The sequence below is a fragment of the Gadus morhua genome, chromosome 11, assembly GCF_902167405.1.
Source record: "Gadus morhua chromosome 11, gadMor3.0, whole genome shotgun sequence".
Lineage (NCBI taxonomy): Eukaryota > Metazoa > Chordata > Actinopteri > Gadiformes > Gadidae > Gadus > Gadus morhua.
The window spans coordinates 24,439,923-24,460,477 of NC_044058.1; the positions used below are offsets into that span (position 1 = coordinate 24,439,923).

At 44.0% G+C, this 20,555-nt stretch overlaps 2 protein-coding genes across 4 annotated transcripts; one reads left to right on the forward strand and one right to left on the reverse strand.

Moving 5' to 3' along the window:
- Positions 1-865: 865 nt before the first annotated feature.
- Positions 866-9,298, reverse strand: scn1ba (sodium channel, voltage-gated, type I, beta a). Of its 3 annotated transcripts, none has more exons than XM_030370795.1 (7): positions 8,975-9,298; positions 8,047-8,093; positions 6,162-6,328; positions 4,610-4,802; positions 3,538-3,700; positions 2,964-3,032; positions 866-2,684 (listed from the first exon to the last, which is right to left on the reverse strand). In XM_030370795.1, exons 2-6 carry the CDS (start codon positions 8,090-8,092, stop codon positions 2,969-2,971), a joined length of 633 nt encoding a protein of 210 aa, XP_030226655.1. In that variant the 5' UTR covers position 8,093; positions 8,975-9,298; the 3' UTR covers positions 866-2,684; positions 2,964-2,968. The 3 variants fall into 3 exon arrangements, with proteins under 3 accessions (XP_030226655.1, XP_030226653.1, XP_030226654.1); XM_030370793.1 differs by having other exon boundaries at positions 4,610-4,838; positions 8,975-9,297; XM_030370794.1 differs by having other exon boundaries at positions 3,562-3,700; positions 4,610-4,838; positions 8,975-9,295.
- Positions 9,299-9,510: 212 nt separating this feature from the next.
- psmc4 (proteasome 26S subunit, ATPase 4) lies at positions 9,511-20,285 on the forward strand. Its single transcript, XM_030370792.1, has 11 exons — positions 9,511-9,613; positions 10,639-10,737; positions 12,444-12,630; positions 12,939-13,085; positions 13,438-13,547; positions 13,685-13,778; positions 17,736-17,903; positions 18,205-18,281; positions 19,171-19,339; positions 19,781-19,836; positions 19,950-20,285. The coding sequence occupies exons 1-11, from the start codon at positions 9,581-9,583 to the stop codon at positions 20,061-20,063; spliced, it is 1,254 nt and encodes a 417-aa protein (XP_030226652.1). The 5' UTR covers positions 9,511-9,580; the 3' UTR covers positions 20,064-20,285.
- Positions 20,286-20,555: the final 270 nt, after the last annotated feature.

Here is a 20,555-nt window from a genome sequence, read left to right on the forward strand (position 1 = left end):
TGTAAGCCCATGTAGCAAATATAACACCCAAAAAACATTTAAAATGTTGATGCATGATTGTGGACTATATGGAAATAGTACAATTCCAGGTCTTCTGGAAATGTTTTTAGTCGCTGTGTCATAATTCAGCTTCATTTTTTATATATTGTTGCTTAAGGCACACTCATTAACGAGAAAATGTCAAACAGGCACTGCATGTTGAAAAGGTTGCTGACCCCTGCTTTCGAGCTTTCGTTCCTTCAGAGAACCATCTCGGCTACCCCATTACATCAAATATCCCAGAGCCGTTCCTGGCCAGCACCTACACCGAAAGCAGTGGACCAACATCAACCGCCTGAGAACAGGTGTGGGAAGAGGCTTCGGGGCAGCCATGCTGAAGTGGGGCATCACAGACGGTTCCCAATGCCAGCGTGAAGACCCCCATACATACTGTGGAACACACCCTAACCAGCTGCCCCAAATACCGGGCCCTGAACGGCGAGCGTGGTCTGATTGACCTTGATCATAGGACGCTGGACTGACTCGCCTCTACAGAAATGAAGGTCTAAGGACGTACGACAGAAGAAGAAGATTCCTTCAGAGAATAATAGCTCTCATCCCTTCATAGAGAGCACCTCTCATCCCATTGAAGAGATCGGAGCTCCTACACTCACTAAACCGCAAAAATCAACTCCCCAGTCATTTGCCTGGTGGACTGTACCATCTGGTGGACTATACCACCTTCTACATCCGGCCCTTACCATCTGATGACCTATACCAATGGCTAGATCTTTCCTCCATACATCTCACAACTCGTGTTAAACTATGACAACTCATTTGAAGAATACACAACAGATAGTAAATATAATAAACGTGGAACGGCATGGCTTTCAGATAAAAAGGTTTTATTGTATTTTAGGCTCCAATATTTCAATACACCTTATAGGGAAAGTAGCATGAGGAGTAATTGGATATAATACTTTAAAGGTTTCATACAATTATATACATTAATATCTAATCATGCAATTTAAACCATGTTACAACATCAACAATGCAGCAAAACCCTGTTTATTAGAGGGCGAACATTGAGGATTCGTATAGTTTAAATGTTTAGTGTAACATTTTACCATGGCAGTGTAATCCTTGCCCTTAGATTGACATGAACAAAATCGGTGTAGCGATAAAATGGAACATGGAAGAGTTCTGAACATTCAGCCTATAAATGAGGGTTAAAAAGTAAATAAATCTATATGTATAATTTATACATTTAGATATATATACCCCAATCAAAAGTTTGGTTAACTTAAGAGCAATACAAAGTGTTGCCATTATTCAATTGCCTTTTAAATTAAGATTATGTTTGCATAATTAGGTTTATTTACAACCCTGTGTGTGTGTGCGTGTATGTATGTATGTATGTATGTGTATATAAATGCTGTGATTTATGTAAAGCCAGTGATCCCAAAACCACAATTTTAAAGGATGTAATTTGTCTTATGATCGTCATCCTAAAATGGGCTGAGAGTTCACAAAATCACATGTTGAATCCATCTGATACAGTGGCTCACTGGCTGTTTAAGACTGAAGCATGTAATGTCAGTTAATGTCTAGCCATCCAGTTAGCCAATCAAGGTGATATTTCAAAGACTAATTAGTTATATGGTAATTAGATTGGGTTTTGCAAACTGCACTTTACTTTGGTTGTGTTAAACAAAGTTGCGGCAATTGCCTTTACTTTTTTTACGACAGCACTTGAACTATCGCTTTAATACTTCGCTTTAATAATTATATACATTTATATCTAATCATGCAATTTAAACCATGTTACAACATCAACAATGCAGCAAAACCCTGTTTATTAGAGGGCGAACATTGAGGATTCGTATAGTTTAAATGTTTAGTGTAACATTTTACCATGGCAGTGTAATCCTTGCCCTTAGATTGACATGAACAAAATCGGTGTAGCGATAAAATGGAACATGGAAGAGTTCTGAACATTCAGCCTATAAATGAGGGTTAAAAAGTAAATAAATCTATATGTATTATTTATACATTTAGATATATATACCCCAATCAAAAGTTTGGTTAACTTAAGAGCAATACAAAGTGTTGCCATTATTAAATTGCCTTTTAAATTAAGATTATGTTTGCATAATTAGGTTTATTTACAACCCTGTGTGTGTGTGCGTGTATGTATGTATGTATGTATGTATGTATGTATGTATGTATGTATGTATGTATGTATGTATGTATATATAAATGCTGTGATTTATGTAAAGCCAGTGATCCCAAAACCACAATTTTAAAGGATGTAATTTGTCTTATGATCGTCATCCTAAAATGGGCTGAGAGTTCACAAAATCACATGTTGAATCCATCTGATACAGTGGCTCACTGGCTGTTTAAGACTGAAGCATGTAATGTCAGTTAATGTCTAGCCATCCAGTTAGCCAATCAAGGTGATATTTCAAAGACTAATTAGTTATATGGTAATTAGATTGGGTTTTGCAAACTGCACTTTACTTTGGTTGTGTTAAACAAAGTTGCGGCAATTGCCTTTACTTTTTTTACGACAGCACTTGAACTATCGCTTTAATACTTATAAACTTTAACCTCCAACCTAAACCTTGACCTTTGAACTCTCATCTTTAGCTGCAGGGGTCCGTCGGTCGCTCCAGGCTCAGGGTCCCAAGTGCAATCTTGAGCTTAAATAGAACATTCAAATAAAATATTTAAATTAATAAAACATATGTATTCATTTATTGTTATTGTATATACACACTGTATATTTTCACACACACACACACACACACACACACACACACACACACACACACACACACCCACACACACACACACACACACACACACACACACACACACACACTTATATACAAACCCACAACTTTGATTTAGAAACAAATTATTTAACATTTTAAACATACAATAGCCTACAATCAATTGTCTACAAGAGAGAATCCTACTAGATCTATTCGTCCACCAGAAGGTCTTCCGAGTTCTTTTCAGTAGGAGAAGTAGCGCTGTACTCCGCCCTGATTGGTAGAGACGGAGATAAGAAGACCACAGAGGAACGAGAAAAAAACATGGTCAGATGCCGATTAAAACAAATTAAATCAGAAGCAGAGGAGAGATGAGAAGAAGAGAGGTGTGTGTGTGTGTGTGTATGTGTGTTAGGGCTGCTAGATTATGGGAAAAATCATAATCACGATTATTTTGGTCAATATTGAAATCACGATTATTCAAACGATTATTTTTGAGTTTGAAAACATGTTGCATTTATTCACCATGTCTCTCCCAAAAATAACTTTTGTAACTGAGAACTTTGAAATTTCGCCTTAAAAGAATACACAAAATGGTCAAAAAGAAAATGTTCCAATCTAAAATGATATACAGATACGTGTCCAGCTGTTCCGCCCATTCTATAAATCATTAAAAAATAATAATAATAATGTTAAATCGAAAAAATCGTTTATGTTAATTTTCTGATCATTTCACGCTAAAGTCGAGATCGCGATCAAAATTCGATTAATCGCCCACCAGCCCTGGTGTGTGTGTACTGACATGCTCTCCCTCTGCGCCACCCCGGCAGCGGAGATCTTCCCGTAGCAGTAGATCATCTCTACAAGGAGCCACAGCTGTAGACCGATGATGGAGACGTACATCATCACCTCCGATATAATGGAGGCATCAGGCCTGGTCGCTTTTGGGGGGTGCACAGAGACAGATATTGATATTATTCTATCTGGGGAACGTGACAAATTAAAGGGGACATATTATACCACCAGTGGTGACAGTGATTAGCCGTTACAAGCCGTGTTGAAAATCGGCCTCTTCTGCCATCACAAGTGGGCGCGTCCACCTAGATTTGTGACAAGATAGATGAGCAACGTTTGCTACAGTCCACTGGGTAGGCTGGTCTGAGCTATCAAGCACACATCTATGTGGACGAGCCCACTTGTGATGTCAGAAGAGGCCTATTTTCAAAACGGCTTGTAAAGGATAATCACACTCACACACCTGGTGGTATAATATGTCACCTTAGAAAAAAGGGACCATTACTGTTGAGTCCATCTTGTGATACATTTTATAACCGTTCTTACTTTTGAATCGTTTTTTCTTTGTACTGAGGAAGCCTGGGCTAGATTGCAAAAACATTTCCCTACTGCTTGAGCACTCGAATCAGAGCACCATGAAGAAGCGAAGTTAATTATCTGACCAATCACAACCTTCAGAGTCCTTCACGTGCTATCTGGCCAAATGGCGCAGTAATGCGTAATTGTCTGATGCATTAGACGAACATCGTTAAAACACTTCCTGCTAGGCTACACAGAAGCACCCTCAGTCCCCAAGACAATTCAGCGGCCGATTAAACGGCCTGTCAAGCAGCTTCAACGATCGGTGGAGATCAAGGAAATGCTCTGGAGATTTAGCCCAATAGACTTCAGCCCAATAGACTTAGACTAAACCATAACCCCTGGTGGGACTTTTTTTTACATTTCATCCAGGGGTTTTTACTGAAATGTTATATTTCAGTCTCACTGAACCCCGCCTTAAATGCGTCTAGTTTAGAAGTGGTTTGAATCCATCGAAACAGGCTTTGAGATCTTACGTTTTTCCACCACCGTGAGGGTGAAGTTCTTCTGGCTGTAGGTGCGGATGCAGTAGTTGTGGATGGTGAGGTTCCGGGTGATCTCGCAGCGGTAGTGCCCCGTGTCGTTAGTGGTCACGTTGTGGAGGATGATGGAGCCGTCCTGCAGGTCAGTGCTATTCTCGCTGCCGTCCCACGTCAAGCGTTTGTCGAACTGCGGGCCCATGGTGATGTCCCTGAAGCTGTAGATCTAGCCATGACAAGAGGCTTGTAGTAAAAGCTACCTACCCAGCCTCCTACCACCCTACCTACACATCTATCTCCTATCAATCTACCCAGTTAGAGAGGGTACATCCCTAACCCTACCAATCTAGGGTAGGTAGGGTCGTCCTAGGTCTGTAAGACTTAGCCTAGGAAACATCAGAAATGTAAGTTTTCTCTGTGCATTGTAAACATGTGCATTCCTTTCTCCTTATTGTAAGAGGTGTATCTTATTTCCTAGTTGTCATCTCAGATGAGGGGTTGTTTGCAGCTCTTCTATAATGCAAGTGATGCTTTCTGAACCACTCTGCCGGCTCTGAGCTTCCTGCCTCTACAGCTGATTACGTTAGAGTGCGGAGAAAGGCTGGAAAGATATCAGCTTGCTGCAGTAGCATGGAGATTATAGAGGCTACAGATATTCTATGCATGATCACCTAGTTCATAGAATATATATTAATATAACTGTATTGAAAACCTCTAGTTAAGATAATATATATATTGGTCCTTAAGAGTGTCGCTAGATGAAGTTTAATATTAGTGCTGTCAAGCGATTAAAATAATTAATCGCGATTAATCACATTAATGTCATAGTTAACTCACGATTAATCGCGAGCAATCGCGATTAATCACAAATGTTTTTTCTATGCTAAATATCCCTTGATTTCTTTGTCCCATTAATTGTTCTAATTTTAATGCTCTTATCAACATGGAGAAGTGCATCGGCTTGCCTTGTGCAAATGTTTTTTTATTGATAACAGCATTGGCATATACTGATCAAAACAGGACGATACAAAAAAAAAGCCTATAGTGCAATTAAACGATGATTATACAAACATATTGCCTTGAACATAGCAGTCAGGCTACTGCTTCTTTGTTTTGAGCCACAGAAAAAGAAAAGAATTGCGTTAATCGTGCGATAAAAAAAATGAACGCAGTTCAAATTGGTTTGCGTTAACGCCTTTAATAACGCGTTTAACTGACAGCACTATTTAATATACAATATAATAGCATGTAGATAAATGAATATACTAGATATATGGGAACATGTAGATAGTGTTCATAGCTGATAGCTGAGGTTTGTAGGGTCAATGAGAGGTGTGTACCTGCGTCAAGGTGAGGTGTGTACCTGCGTCAAGGTGAGGTGTGTACCTGTGTCAATGTAAGGTGTATACCTGGCTCAAGGTGAGGTGTGTACCTCGGTCAATGTGAGGACTGAACCTGGATGAGGGTTTAGGTGTGTACTTGGGTCAACGTGAGGACTGAACCTGGGTGAGGGTTCAGGTGTGTCCCTGGGTCAAGGTGAGGTATGTACCTGGACGAAGCTGGTGTTGGGGACTTTCATGTAGTACCAATCAACAGAGGCAGTGGCGTGGACCTCCGCCCTCCTCTTGCAGCAGATGCAGCCCAGCTTGAAGTTCCCAGTGGCCACAGCCTCCGTGTCCGAGTCCACCTCCACACACGCCCCCCAGGACTCCTGTCCTGGCTCAGGGAGGAGAGCGTCAGAACCAGGACCTCCTCCTCACTCCTACACCTCCCCTCCACTCAACCTCCACTCCAGCCAGCCAAACATCACCCTCATCTTTGGAGGGGTTTGGTTTAGGAAGTCATCACAGCAGCGGCTAGCAGCAACCGTCCTCATATATGCTCTATGTTTAGTGTTGGCCAGGGTTAGTTGCTAATCACATGCTTTTTTATTTATTTATTTGTATTTATTTAATCATTAACTTGTGTTTATTCCACTCGTCTTTCCAGAAGATGTTTGGTTTGTTTCTTCAGAATGAGGAGAAATAAAGACTTTCTGGCTGTCGGTCCTTCATATATAGAAACATAGGTCTATATATGATATCATCATCATCATCATCATCATCATCATCATCATCATCATCATCATCATCATCGTCTTCATCATCGGCCGACTCAACAAACCTGCAGCTCCTCCTCAGCCTCGACCTCAACCATTCATCTTTCAACTTTGACCTCTGGGGTGCATTTGTTTTTTTGAGTTGCGAAATAATGGAGGGGAAAGGGGGGAGGAAACCATGTCGTTTCTCATCAGAATTCCCCTCTAGGTGGTGTGGAAGAGGCGCACACACAGAGAGAAAGAGAGAGGAAAGCTTGTGGCAGGGGAGGGAGGGAGGGAGGGAGGGGGGGAGGGAGGGAGGGAGGGAGGGGAGGCTGATGAGCTTGATAGAAAGGAGGAGAAGATTAGAACGGGAGGAGAATGTTAAGTTCAGAGCAAAAGAAGGAAACATTTTACTTTTAACGTAACATAGCATAATATAGAAACAGCTTATTAAGTAGCAGTTAGAGGTTAGGCAGTGAACACAGAGACGGGTCATTAAGGAGCAGGTAGGTGTAAGACAGTGTACACAGACAGGTGATTAAGGAGCAGGTAGGGGCTTGACAGTGAGTACAGAAACGGGTCAATAAGGAGCAGGTAGAGGGTAGACAGTGAGTTTAGAGACAGGTCAATCAAGAGTCAGCAAACCCCCAAATATTTCTTTCAATTGTTGAACCGGGGACATTTTCTGGAAAATACAATAAATCTTCTTCCAGCTACTTCCAGCTAAAGATAGATAGATACATCTTTATTAATCCCCCGTAGGACAAATTTGTTATTGATAGATGGTTTGGCAGAGTGGTCGTTTCTATTGGCTACACATCCTAGCCCGAGCAAGTATGCCATGGGTTTTGATGACAGCCTTCACAATTGCAAGCATTGTTTTAGTGTTTGATGTAAAACCATCTCAACTGGCAGGAGTACTCAGATCACATTGGTTGCAACTCTTAGGTGGACCTACTTCCGCTTGAATAGAGGGTTTACTGACCCAGTAGGCAGGGGTTGGATGGTGTGCTACGCGGTTAAGAGTTTTCGTGGATGGAGGGGAGAGGAGCGATGGGCCGGGAGAGAGTCACAATAGGGTGAGGAGGGAGGAGAGGGAAGGGGGGGGGTTTACATTACGGGGCTGCCGCATTGTACGTAGTGTGTGTCCACTCATTGTACACACACACACACACACACACACACACACACACACACACACACACACACACACACACACACACACACACACACACACACACACACAGACACATACATATATACACAGCATGTAGCTGTTAGCGTCTGGGCTAAAACACATGTAAATCAAGGCTCCTGCAATCGTCATGGCAACAGGCCACACCCATCGACTCACCTTTCATCAGGAGGAGGACAGCGAGCAGGAGCCCCAGCACCCACATCCTGCAACAGACGCACACTCATGAATACACACCCACAGGCCAGTGCACCATTTCCTATAGTCCTAAGTGTGTGTGTGTGTGTGTGTGTGTGTGTGTGTGTGTGTGTGTGTGTGTGTGTGTGTGTGTGTGTGTGTGTGTGTGTGTGTGTGTGTGTGTGTGTGTGTGTGTGTGTCTGTGTCTGTCTCTATGTGTGTGTCTGTGTGTTTGAGTGTGTGTGTGTGTGTGTGTGTGTGTGTGTGTGTGTGTGTGTGTGTGTGTGTGTGTGTGTGTGTGTGTGTGTCTGTCTCTATGTTTGTGTGTGTGTGTGTGTGTGTGTGTGTGTGTGTGTGTGTGTGTGTGTGTGTGTGTGTGTGTGTGTGTGTGTGTGTGTGCGTGCGTGCGTGCGTGTGTGTGTGTGTTCAGCCCTGGGCTGAATCCTAGAGGCTTTGAGCAAAAGGGTGGAGTCACAGCTCAGATGAGGTGGGAGTTAGTAAGGGATGTCAGCTCTGTCTGATGCACGGTCACCATACTAACTATAAATTATATATCAGCTAAGAAATAAGATAGTCTACTTCCTCATCTGACAACACGAGAGAATATGAAAGTATTCCATTTTCTATCTCGCAGGTTGAGAGAGACAATTAATTAAGAGCCTCAGCAGCCATGACATATAAACGAAAATAAAGAAATGAAGATAAGGGATACAGGTCGAACTTATTTCTTTCAAAGGATACATTTGTGATCAAAATAATGTGAGCCGATAATGATCCAAAATGTTTACGTATTTTTTTCCGTGGCGTGTTGGCAGAACGTGTTCGATTGATGAAAAAAATAGACCCACATTTGAACAATCAATAACTTGTGTGTGTGTAGGTCAAATTAATTAGAAGCAGTCCGTTGTACCTTTCTTTTCTTGGCGGTCTCCTTGATGCCTCACTGCCTTCTTGGAGCCGCGGGACGGCCAGTCGCTCCTGCCTTCTCACCGGGAAAGCTAGAGGGTGTTTACAGTGAGGGCAGAGACGCGTTGAGCAAGCCGCTACTGAAGGTTATTAGCACAAGAAACCTCTTCGCAACAGACTGCATGTGCACTTAACAACCACGACACAAAGAGCCGCTGCATGTCCAGCCAACATTAAAAAAAAAGAAAAAAAAAAAGGATTACAATCCGCTACAGGTTGCGCTCATGGTTGCGCTGCCGCTGGATGGGTGGGGGTGATTGAGAAGAGAGGATGGCGAGGGCGGAGGCTGAAATGTTGTTATCGCAACTGGACCCGACAGCTCTCCCAAGAAACAAATGGGGTTTCATACAACTTTTCCAAAGGATAAACAGAGTTCCACTTGTTTTCAACCAAACACAATACACTGCTAAAAGTATATTATATTTGCATATGTTTTGATCTGTTAGATGTTACACTCGACATCAATAAAGATATTGTGAATTTAATTGAACTGCATTACCCAGACTCCTTTGAGCGTCAGAGTGACGTCGGCAGAGCAGACCGATTCAACATGGAGGACGTAGTGACCGTAGAGAAGAACCCGGTATGACAAACTCAATTACATTTAGCGCATATTTTCTACAATGAAACCCTAAAGTATTATTATGTTTCGGCTAGTGTGGTAATATTGTGCTTTTTGTGCGTTGCATGACCTTGTCATTTCATAAATGTAGTTTAGAACGACGCACATATGAACTAAAACAATCATTCAATCTCGACACAACTGCTATGTCACGCCAGTCAGATAGCGGTTAGCTAACATCTGCTAGCGCGAATGTAGTGGGTTGACACATGAAAGTCGATTAAACTTGATCTTTCAAGTAGGATCAACCTGATCACTTGCGTTCCGTCGTCATTGTTTCACCTTAAACTGTTATAAATATATAGTTTGACTAGCTGACTCGGACCAGTATCATGGTTCATGTTTCCTAGCATGGTGTTAGCTAGCTAGTAAATGGTGTTTTTAAGTATTGATTATGATGATGATACGCTTAATTCATACATTTTTAAAACCTACGGTTGTGCAGTGCAATTTATATAATGAAACACACAAACTACATATTTTAGGAATGGAAGACATCTAAAATGGTTTGTTAGATGGACAGATTCGTTCAAATGATTTGTACAATGAAATCCACAAATACAAATGATAGGTGGTGTTTGGCAGAACAAGAACACTGTTGTGTTATCGTGAATTTATGATAATGCTGTAGTGTTTTTACCAACCAACATGTATCTTTTGGTGATCGTGATGATGTTATTGTAATTATATTTCAATGTTGTTCAGGCTGATGCTGTAATAACCATTTTGTTTTAGTGATGTTGTAGTCAGGATTTTTTTGTCATCGATGATGCTGTAGTCATAACGTTTTAGTGATGATGCTGTAGTGTTTTTGTTGTTAGTGTTGATGCTGTAGTAATGTTTCACTGATAAAAGTGTTAGTAATAATGTTTGTGCTGATGCGGATATATTAGGTGTTGGTATTTAATGATGTTGATACTGTAGTGTTGGTAAGTCTAATGAAGTGATAATGTTGTTGTGTTGATGATAATGTTGTGTTGTTGCAGGAGGAGTTACCTGTCATGCAGAGCTCCAGACCCCACACCGCTCTCTCCTTCCTGGCGCCGGAACCGGAGGATCTGGAAGACCTATACAGCAGATACAAGGTGGGGATGGGTTTCTTAAGTTAGTATTGAAACCGTCAAAGTGGTCAGGAACACCATCAGTCTTTGCATGGTCTGGCTGTATTTTAAATTCTACATTTAAAGACATCGGTCAGGTCTGTTAACAGTGAATACGGATTTCCGCAAAACACATGCTAACCATTCTTTGCCTGTTGCAAACAAGCCATTTTTTGTCATGTACAAACAATCCTTATTTTCAGTTAACTTCGGTTTGTTATTGAGCAACCAATCAGGACAATCAGTACGTTAACATGCACATCTTAATCAGATTAAAACCATAGTTTGAATATGCTCCTTAATCGGACAAATGCAATTGTCTGAGTATACATGGCGGTGAGAAAATCGGTTCATTGGCCGAAGCATTTCATACCCCGGTACGATAGGTGGCACTCTGCCCATTTAAACTAGTGGTCATAGAGCCACCGGTTGACCTCATTACGTCACTAGCAACAACAAACTCAGGCGGCATTCGAGAATGATGTTTATAGTAGACAGCTGTAAGTTGACTTCGGGTCCATGTAATTTCTCCTGCGCTCCATTGTTCCGACATCTCGGTTGTATGCAAACTCCTCCGGCAGCGGCGGAACAACTCCTCCGCATACGGCAACAATCCCTTTCTCCTCCATGTCGCGTTACAATCTGGACTTCAGAGAGTCAAAGCCGAAGTTCCTTTCCACCAATTCCTTCTCCACCATGGCCGAGAAAACCCCCACTACGAGCCTTTACTTGTTGCTGAAATACCAGAGAGTCAGAGAACCCGACGCAGTCCTTTAAGGTTCCTAATATCAGAAAATATCCACGTCAGTTCGGCCAAAGCACAATGAATGAATAAAGATTGTAAAAAAACATTTATTTTGACAGATGTGCACGAAGTTACTACTCTAGAACCTTGTTGATGACCAACATTTAGAAAGACATGTACTTTTAACTCAGCCTTGGGTGAAATCAAAGTGTTAACCTTTCATGCTGTCAGCTCCCAGACCGTTGTCGAGGAGCAGAGGCGAGACGTTCCCTCCAGGGCCGATGTTCTCTCGGGGTAACACCCTTCACTTTGACCGGCAGTGGGTCTGCTTATAGGTCAGAATGAAGCGGCCACCGATTATTGTCAGGCTGGGTACTTTATTCGTAGTTCCACTAACTTAAAAGTACACGTTTGCCCTGACACAACTGGACTCGTTCATTCAATAAACTGACACCCACAACCGCTCAATCTCCTCGCTCGTCCACTCACTCGCTGAAGTCACTCACACACACACAGCCATTCTCGCACACACGCATGCGCTTTTTGATATTCAGTACACAGAAGCGTAGTGTACTGAATGCATGTTGATGATGATACACTTCTTTTAGCGGGTAACTACATTGGCACGACACCGAATTCCTCCCCCTTTTAAATAAATCGCGGTTTCTCGTTTTCCGACGGCGACAACAACACGCATTGAAGGTTACGCAAAATCCGATTACAATCGAATTGACCTTATACATGCTTATTGCGACTAACAAACAAATAATCCAGGGATCTTAACCCGACTATGAGTAACCCGATTCGATTTTAGTCCGACTAACGTGTATACATGCATCTTAATAATCCAATCATAGTCGGACTAAGCCAATAATTAGATTTTCTTGAGTGTCATTGAAAGGCACCAACTTGTCTGTCGGGCCCATGCCCCTCCCTCCCTCTACAGAAGCTACAGCAGGAGCTGGAGTTCCTGGAGGTGCAGGAGGAGTATATCAAGGACGAGCAGAAGAACCTGAAGAAGGAGTTCCTCCACGCCCAGGAGGAGGTGAAGAGGATCCAGAGCATTCCACTCGTCATCGGACAGTTCTTGGAGGCCGTGGACCAGAACACCGCCATCGTGGGCTCCACCACCGGTACACCATCACTGGTCAAACCGAGGCTAGAAACCACCTGCTAGAACCCCAACACGCCTCATTTTCAACACCTGCTAGAACCACAGACATCCTCGTAAACACTTCCTAGAACCCAACGAAGGCCCTTATTAACACCTCCTAGAACGCAAGACTTGTCCTCCCACATATTTGCTAGATTCTAGATATAGAGGTCCCATCGAAAACTGTAAGATGAACTGCCAAGATGCTGACCGTGGCAAGTGTGACATCTTTAATTCGGTAGCTGGAGATGAGATGTACTCAGTAGTTCTGCTCTGTGCCCCTCCCAGGGTCAAACTACTATGTCCGCATCCTGAGCACCATTGACCGAGAGCTGCTGAAGCCCAACGCCTCAGTAGCGCTCCACAAGCACAGCAACGCCCTGGTCGACGTCCTGCCGCCCGAGGCCGACAGCAGCATCATGATGCTCACTGCCGGTAACCCTCCACCAACCAACCGGCTAACAACCCCACTTACCGTTCCCATTCAGGAATGACCCTGTGCAGGAAACGTTCCAAAACATTGCAACTTGTTAGAATGACTGCATGTTTGAAATGGCCCAATGTAACGATGATGAGAGCTTTTTAAATTGTTACTGCAGTCCAAATGTACAATATCGGAGAGAGTTGTCACACACAACAACTGTCGCCAACTACTCCGTGGAGTTGAGCTGTGGTACTAGTGAATCTGCGCCTTGTTGGGTCACAGTACCATGGCAAAAACTGCTACAGCAAAACTGTACAAAAAAACTGAAATGTGCCATAAAACTACTGTGGTTTCTCCTCTCAGACCAGAAGCCTGATGTGATGTATGCAGACATTGGAGGCATGGACATTCAGAAGCAGGAAGTCAGAGAGGCAGTGGAGCTGCCCTTAACTCACTTTGAGCTCTATAAACAGGTGTGTGTGTGTGCCTCTGTCATTGAAGGTTCCCCATTAGCTTATGCCATAGCAGATCGCTAGGTCTGTCTGTTTGTCACACAGGCACGGTGTAAGGCTGGCTGGTCTCCCTAACTCCTCTCCTCCTGACCCCTCAGATTGGTATCGACCCACCTAGGGGAGTCCTGATGTATGGCCCTCCAGGCTGTGGAAAGACCATGTTGGCCAAGGCTGTGGCGCACCACACTACAGGTAACTCAACCCAAATACCCCGACCCTACAGGTAACCTAGCACCCCCCCCACATGTTACGCCCCTCCGCCCCACCACCCCACAGGTAACTCCCCCCACCACCAACCTCCAGGCAATTAACCCTGACCACACACTACAGGTAACTCAACCCCAATGCCACCACACTACCGGTAACTCAACCCCAATACCACCACACTACCGGTAACTCAACCCCAATACCACCACACTACCGGTAACTCAACCCCAATACCACCACACTACCGGTAACTCAACCCCAATACCTCCACACTACGGGTAACTCAACCCCAATACCACCACACTACCGGTAACTCAACCCCAATACCGAAACACTACCGGTAACTCAACCCCAATACCACCAGACTACCGGTAACTCAACCCCAATACCGAAACACTACCGGTAACTCAACCCCAATACCTCCACACTACGGGTAACTCAACCCCAATACCACCACACTACGGGTAACTCAACCCCAATACCACCATACTACCGGTAACTCAACCCCAATACCGAAACACTACCGGTAACTCAACCCCAATACCTCCACACTACGGGTAACTCAACCCCAATACCTCCACACTACGGGTAACTCAACTCCAATACCACCACACTACGGGTAACTCAACCCCAATACCACCACACTACCGGTAACTCAACCCCAATACCACCACGCTACCGGTAACTCAACCCCAATACCGAAACACTACCGGTAACTCATCTCCAATACCAGCACACCAGTGGAGGCTTCTCCATTGAGGAGAGGGAGGAAGATCCTCCCTAACATTGTTGAGAATAAAAAATGTAGATTGCCCAGACTATTGTAATGAATTAATGCCCTTAAATATGACTACTTTATTGCCTTTGAATATATAATGTTCGTTTCCCTGGGTAAAGGGACATTAGCACCCCCTATCGCCTATTGACAATTACTTCAGGGAGGAACGTCCTCCCTTCGCCTCCGTTCACTCCCATTCATTTTCCCGAAAGTACTGGCGGCCAGTGGATAACATGGGTTTCAATGGGAGAGAGGAGGAAAATCCTCCTCTGAGTGGGTGGGACCTTAAGGGGTCTGATTTGCGCAAAAATCTATCCGTCTGCGCTATGAACCAATAAGCAGGATCCCTGGATGTTGAGTAGTGTTGCCAGATTGGTCAGATTTCCCACCCAATTGGGCTACTTTTAACCATGTTAGGCTGGAAAGATTATCATTGGGCGGGAAATCTGCCCAATCTGGCAACGCTGTCGATAACAAACCCGGTCTGCATTGCCGCGGTGCTCAGTCTGCCGCAGAGCAAGTGAAATCTGCGACAGCGAGATCCTAAATGCACAATGGAAACATTGGAAACGGAGGACATTGTTAACGTCTTATTACAAAAAGCATTCTATTCATTCAGTTACAGTGCTAAGTTAGCGACCAAAGAAAGAGGTAGACCACTTCCCAAAATCAAGGTCACCAGAAGTAATGGCAACGTCAGTGTTGTGAGTGCTACATGGTTTGCTAGGTACGCAACTGGTAGCATTACAAGCAATTGTAACTGAAAATAAACATAGCTAAATAACTTCAGTCAGTGAGGGCAAAAACAGGCCCAATGATAGGCCCAGATTTTTTGATTTACTTTTACAAATCAATAGTAGGCCTGATTTGACTAATATGCTTTGCATCCTTTCCTTCTCAAATTACAGTGATGCCACTGGTGGCTTTGTATACATTTTGTTCACATAACTCCCTCCCTGCTATTTTGTAGTTCACCAAAACACCCTGAAACAACTTGAGTCTCACATTCTTATGCCACCATACACCAACAGTGCAAGCAGGCCAATGGCAACCAAGCGCGCAGTCCTTCCTCCCTCACTTTAAAAACCACCAGCCGCCACTGCACCACACTACCGCTAACTCAACCCCAATACCACCACACTACCGCTAACTCAACCCCAATACCACCACACTACCGGTAACTCAACCCCAATACCACCACACGACCGGTAACTCAACCCCAATACCACCACACTACCGCTAACTCAACCCCAATACCACCACACGACCGGTAACTCAACTCCAATACCACCACACGACCGGTAACTCAACTCCAATACCACCACACGACCGGTAACTCAACTCCAATACCACCACACGACCGGTAACTCAACTCCAATACCACCACACGACCGGTAACTCAACCCCAATACCACCACATGACCGGTAACTCAGCCCCAATACCACCACACTACCGGTAACTCAACTCCAATACCACCACACGACCGGTAACTCAACCCCAATACCACCACACGACCGGTAACTCAACCCCAATACCACCACATGACCGGTAACTCAACCCCAATACCACCATACTACCGGTAACTCAACCCCAATACGAAACACTGCCGGTAACTAGGGTTGCCGCGGTATACGGTATTACCGGTGTTACCGGTGTTGAGGCCAACACCGATTTTTTTTATTATTTTTTCAGAAATAAAAAATAATATCAGTAAAAATGAATGATATAATTAAGAAAATTACAATGTGTAGAATAGGCCACAGTTCTGCTCTGTGCGGGAGAATTGGCGCGCCGAGAATTGGAGTGCTTCCTTACAAGACCGGTAACCATAGCAACGCCGATAAACAAACCCTGCGAAGCCCAATCCCTACGTGAGCTCCCCGCGCTATGGCCATCCGGAGGCGATATTATGATTTATAAAATTATATAATACTATTATATATAGAAAGTTATAAGACGCCGAGAATTGGTGCGCTGCCAGCCGCTGTCACCGAGTGTGAGAGGAGAGTTGACGGAGAAGATGGCGGTTGAACTAGTTTCAAAGTTAATACCTTTTTATACCGGTAATACCGGTGTTGACACGAGCGTGTTACTTGGTGTGAAAATGTCCACACCGGGGCATCCCTACTAGGGCTGTAACGATACGCGTATCAAACCGAAAATCGCGATACTCAAAGCCACGATCCTGTCTCGCGGTGTGAGAAGGCAGAAGCGCGATACGCCCTTTCTAACTCTGCGGTCAAATTGTCCGATTGAAATTTGCTAATAATTTGTCTAGATAATAGTCTGCTGACAGCGCCCCCTCCTATCGATGCCGTAAGTATGCGACTGCAATCCTCCGTGGCTACGGAGGATCGCATTTCTCCACAGCCGTCGAAGTGCTCATATGCGATATGAACGACATTTATCCAGAGGGGGCCTGTGTGATCCTGTCTCTAGTGTTTTGTGTGATTTGACTGGCAGTTTGTCTGCTTATAGGTCGGAATGAAGCGGCCACCGATTATTGACAGGATGGGTACTTTATTCTACCGGACTCGTTCGCTTCTTCACTAGACACACGAGCTACCGCTCGCTCTCCTCGCTCGTCCACTCACTCGCTGACGTCACTCACACACGCATACGCACATTGCCATTCTGGCGCACACACATATGCTACTCGTAACGCCTCGTTATTGCGACGTTCATGACCTTCAGGTTTTTCTCCATCTATTGAAAGTTAGGCTATTAAACATGTTGCATTCTATACGGCCTGATTATGTCATTATTTGAGCTACATAGCCTAATAAGTAGTGCTAATAAGGATATTTGAATAAACCATCCAAACAGTTGAAAAAATCATCCTCCCACACGTTATTTCTTTATTCATTTAGCTATACTTTAATAGTATTCTCTCTGTTCAAATCTGTTCAGTGTTCCAAATTATTTGTTATTAAATGTTACATTAAGTTAATTGGTATATAAGTGTTGTTTAAATAAAATGCTTTTTAAATTTCAAAAAATCGTGGGATGTATCGAACCGTGGGTCAAAAATCGTGATACAAACCGAATCGTGAGTTTGTGTATCGTTACAGCCCTAATCCCTACCGGTAACTCAACCCCACCCTCGCCTGTCGGCTAACTGACAAAATGGTAGCTAATGTGTCTTTTGGTTTTTCCGTGGCAGCTGCGTTTATCCGTGTGGTGGGCTCGGAGTTTGTCCAGAAGTACCTGGGGGAGGGTCCTCGCATGGTGCGAGACGTCTTCAGGCTGGCCAAGGAGAACGCCCCCGCCATCATCTTCATCGACGAGATCGACGCGATTGCCACCAAGCGCTTTGACGCACAGACCGGAGGTATGGACCTGTAGTACTACATCATACTACTGCTAATACTAATGGTGGCATTACCTGTAGAACTTCATAATACTACTACTACTACTACTAGTGGTGGTATGACCTGTAATACTTGCTACTACTACCATAACTACTGGTGGTATGACTTGGTAAGTTCTACATACTACTATAACTACCGGTGGTGTAACCTGCTTTAATTCCTAGTACTTGTATCGGTATGTCCTATACTGCAATACTTATTCTACGACTACTTTCATCTGTATACAAACTCTTACCTGTACCGCCTCCACCGCCTCTCCAGCTGACCGAGAGGTGCAGAGAATCCTCCTGGAGCTTCTGAACCAAATGGACGGCTTTGACCAGAACGTCAACGTTAAGGTGAGCTGTCCTCCCTAGTCTGGACCTACAGGTCCCCTATTTGAACCTGCCTTACTTGGTCAAAGTTAAATGATGCCAATAGGGGAGCTTGGTCTGAAGAGTTTGTAGTAGGTCCTGCTGTGTCTACGGGGACGTCGTCTAACTGTCTACAGCCACTGCCCAAGTGTTTAGAGACGACCTTTGTCTCGCTGCATTTACAGGCAACCCATCTAACGTGTCTACAGGGACATGGTCTTAAACCGTTTTTTACATGTACATGGTTTAATTATCTCTGGATCTAGATCCAACTGCCTGGGGCTGGCCCCGAATATGTAATTAATGACATGCCTAACTTCTTCCTTTTCTGTCCTAAAGTGGCTAGATTCATTATAATAAATGTTTTGCATAAAGCAAAACTACAATATCATGTAGTATTTTTGTCCACTCATCCGTCCAACTCGGTTGTTGGTAAAAAGATTCCAGTCACACGACTTCTATAATATGAGAGTAGGCCTACTTTCACATCTTAGCTGTTTGGTCGTTTTTAATCAGTCCAGGTTTACCAATTCTCACACCGCATGCAAGATGTCAGAGTTGTACCTATGTCCGAAATACACAACTAACAAATGGATTATTTGGTTATTCAAATATTTTGAGCCAGCCCCAAAACCATTTACATTTACATTTAGGGCAGTTTTGGAATGTCTTGCAATGTCTATCCTTAAACCCAGGTGATCAATGCTAACTTGTAGAGCTGATACTTATTATTGTTCCCAGCTGATCATGGCTACTAACATGACTCACACTCTGTAATGTTCACAGGTGATCATGGCTACTAACATGACTCAAACGCTAATGTTCCCAGGTGATCATGGCTACTAACATGACTCACACTCTGTAATGTTCCCAGGTGATCATGGCTACTAACAGGGCTGACACTCTGGACCCGGCCTTACTGCGTCCTGGACGTCTGGACAGGAAGATTGAGTTTCCTCTCCCTGACCGCCGACAGAAGCGTCTGGTCTTCTCCACCATCACCAGCAAGATGAACCTGTCAGAAGAGGTGGACCTTGAGGACTGTATCCTTCACATTCACTACAACTGAACCAAACTTTATAGACTACTTCTTAGACTAAGACTACTATTTCTTGTTAACTGCCGGTATGTGATGAGTCAATGGGATTGGTTTGGCTAACGGAATGCTGGCTAGCTGAAGCGAGTCGAGGAATTGCGTGGTAGTTTAGACATGGGCGATGAGGCTTTAGCGGGGGGGTTATGGTAAGATGTACCAACGGTAAGTTATTCATACCAGACCACTGAATGATTTAATCGACCAATCAGAATTGAATCTTCCACACAGCTGTGTGAGATAAAGAACTACAACCACCAGACCAACGGCTGTGTAACTAAACCGCAGCCTTTTGGGCCTGAAATTGGCAGACCGAGTTGTGTTGCAGCCAACGTGCTCCCTAGTATTTCCAGTGTTGGTATTATGGGATGTTTTCTTGACTCTGGTTCAGACGTGGCGAGACCCGACAAGATATCTGGAGCCGACATCAACTCCATCTGCCAGGAGGTGAGGACGGCCGCCACCCGTGGCTCCTGTTGATTGGCTTGATGGTAGAGGTGCTGCCATTGGCTCCTGTTGAAAAAGCCTTGGATGTGATTGGTTGTTCTGTTGTGTTGCAGGCTGGCATGTTGGCAGTGCGTGAAAACCGGTACATCGTCTTGGCCAAGGACTTTGAGAAGGCCTACAAGACCGTCATCAAGAAGGATGAACAGGAGCACGAGTTCTACAAGTAGTCTGAGTCCCTCCCACCTCCTCCGTCGCCCTCATCACCACCGCCCTCATCACCACCGCCCTCATCACCACCGCCCCCACCCTTTTGTTTCTGTCTGTACAATGTCTCTTGGAGCTCCTCTGCCTGTCTCTACAGGTGGTGTGTTTGGGGTCTGGGGGTTTAGGCTGTATTTAACCCCACTGTATCTGTGTCTTCTCAATAAAGAGCTTTTCCATAAAACAAGGCCTTGGTTCCTGAGGTGAATATGGTCTACCTCGTCACATTGTCGATTCCATACATTTCAAACCTTTTACACACATCCACACGCGTTACTGAGATAATTAATGTCATTTTGATGGAAGGTAAGGAAATCTACAGCAGCCACATTTGTACTGTTAGTCAATTTTGGTTATGCATAAAGTGGTTGCATCCATGGTACTGATTGCTGTACATCTGATAAATATACAGTCAAGTCGTAAAACTTTCTCCACTGAGCGTGTCTCAGAAACCTCAT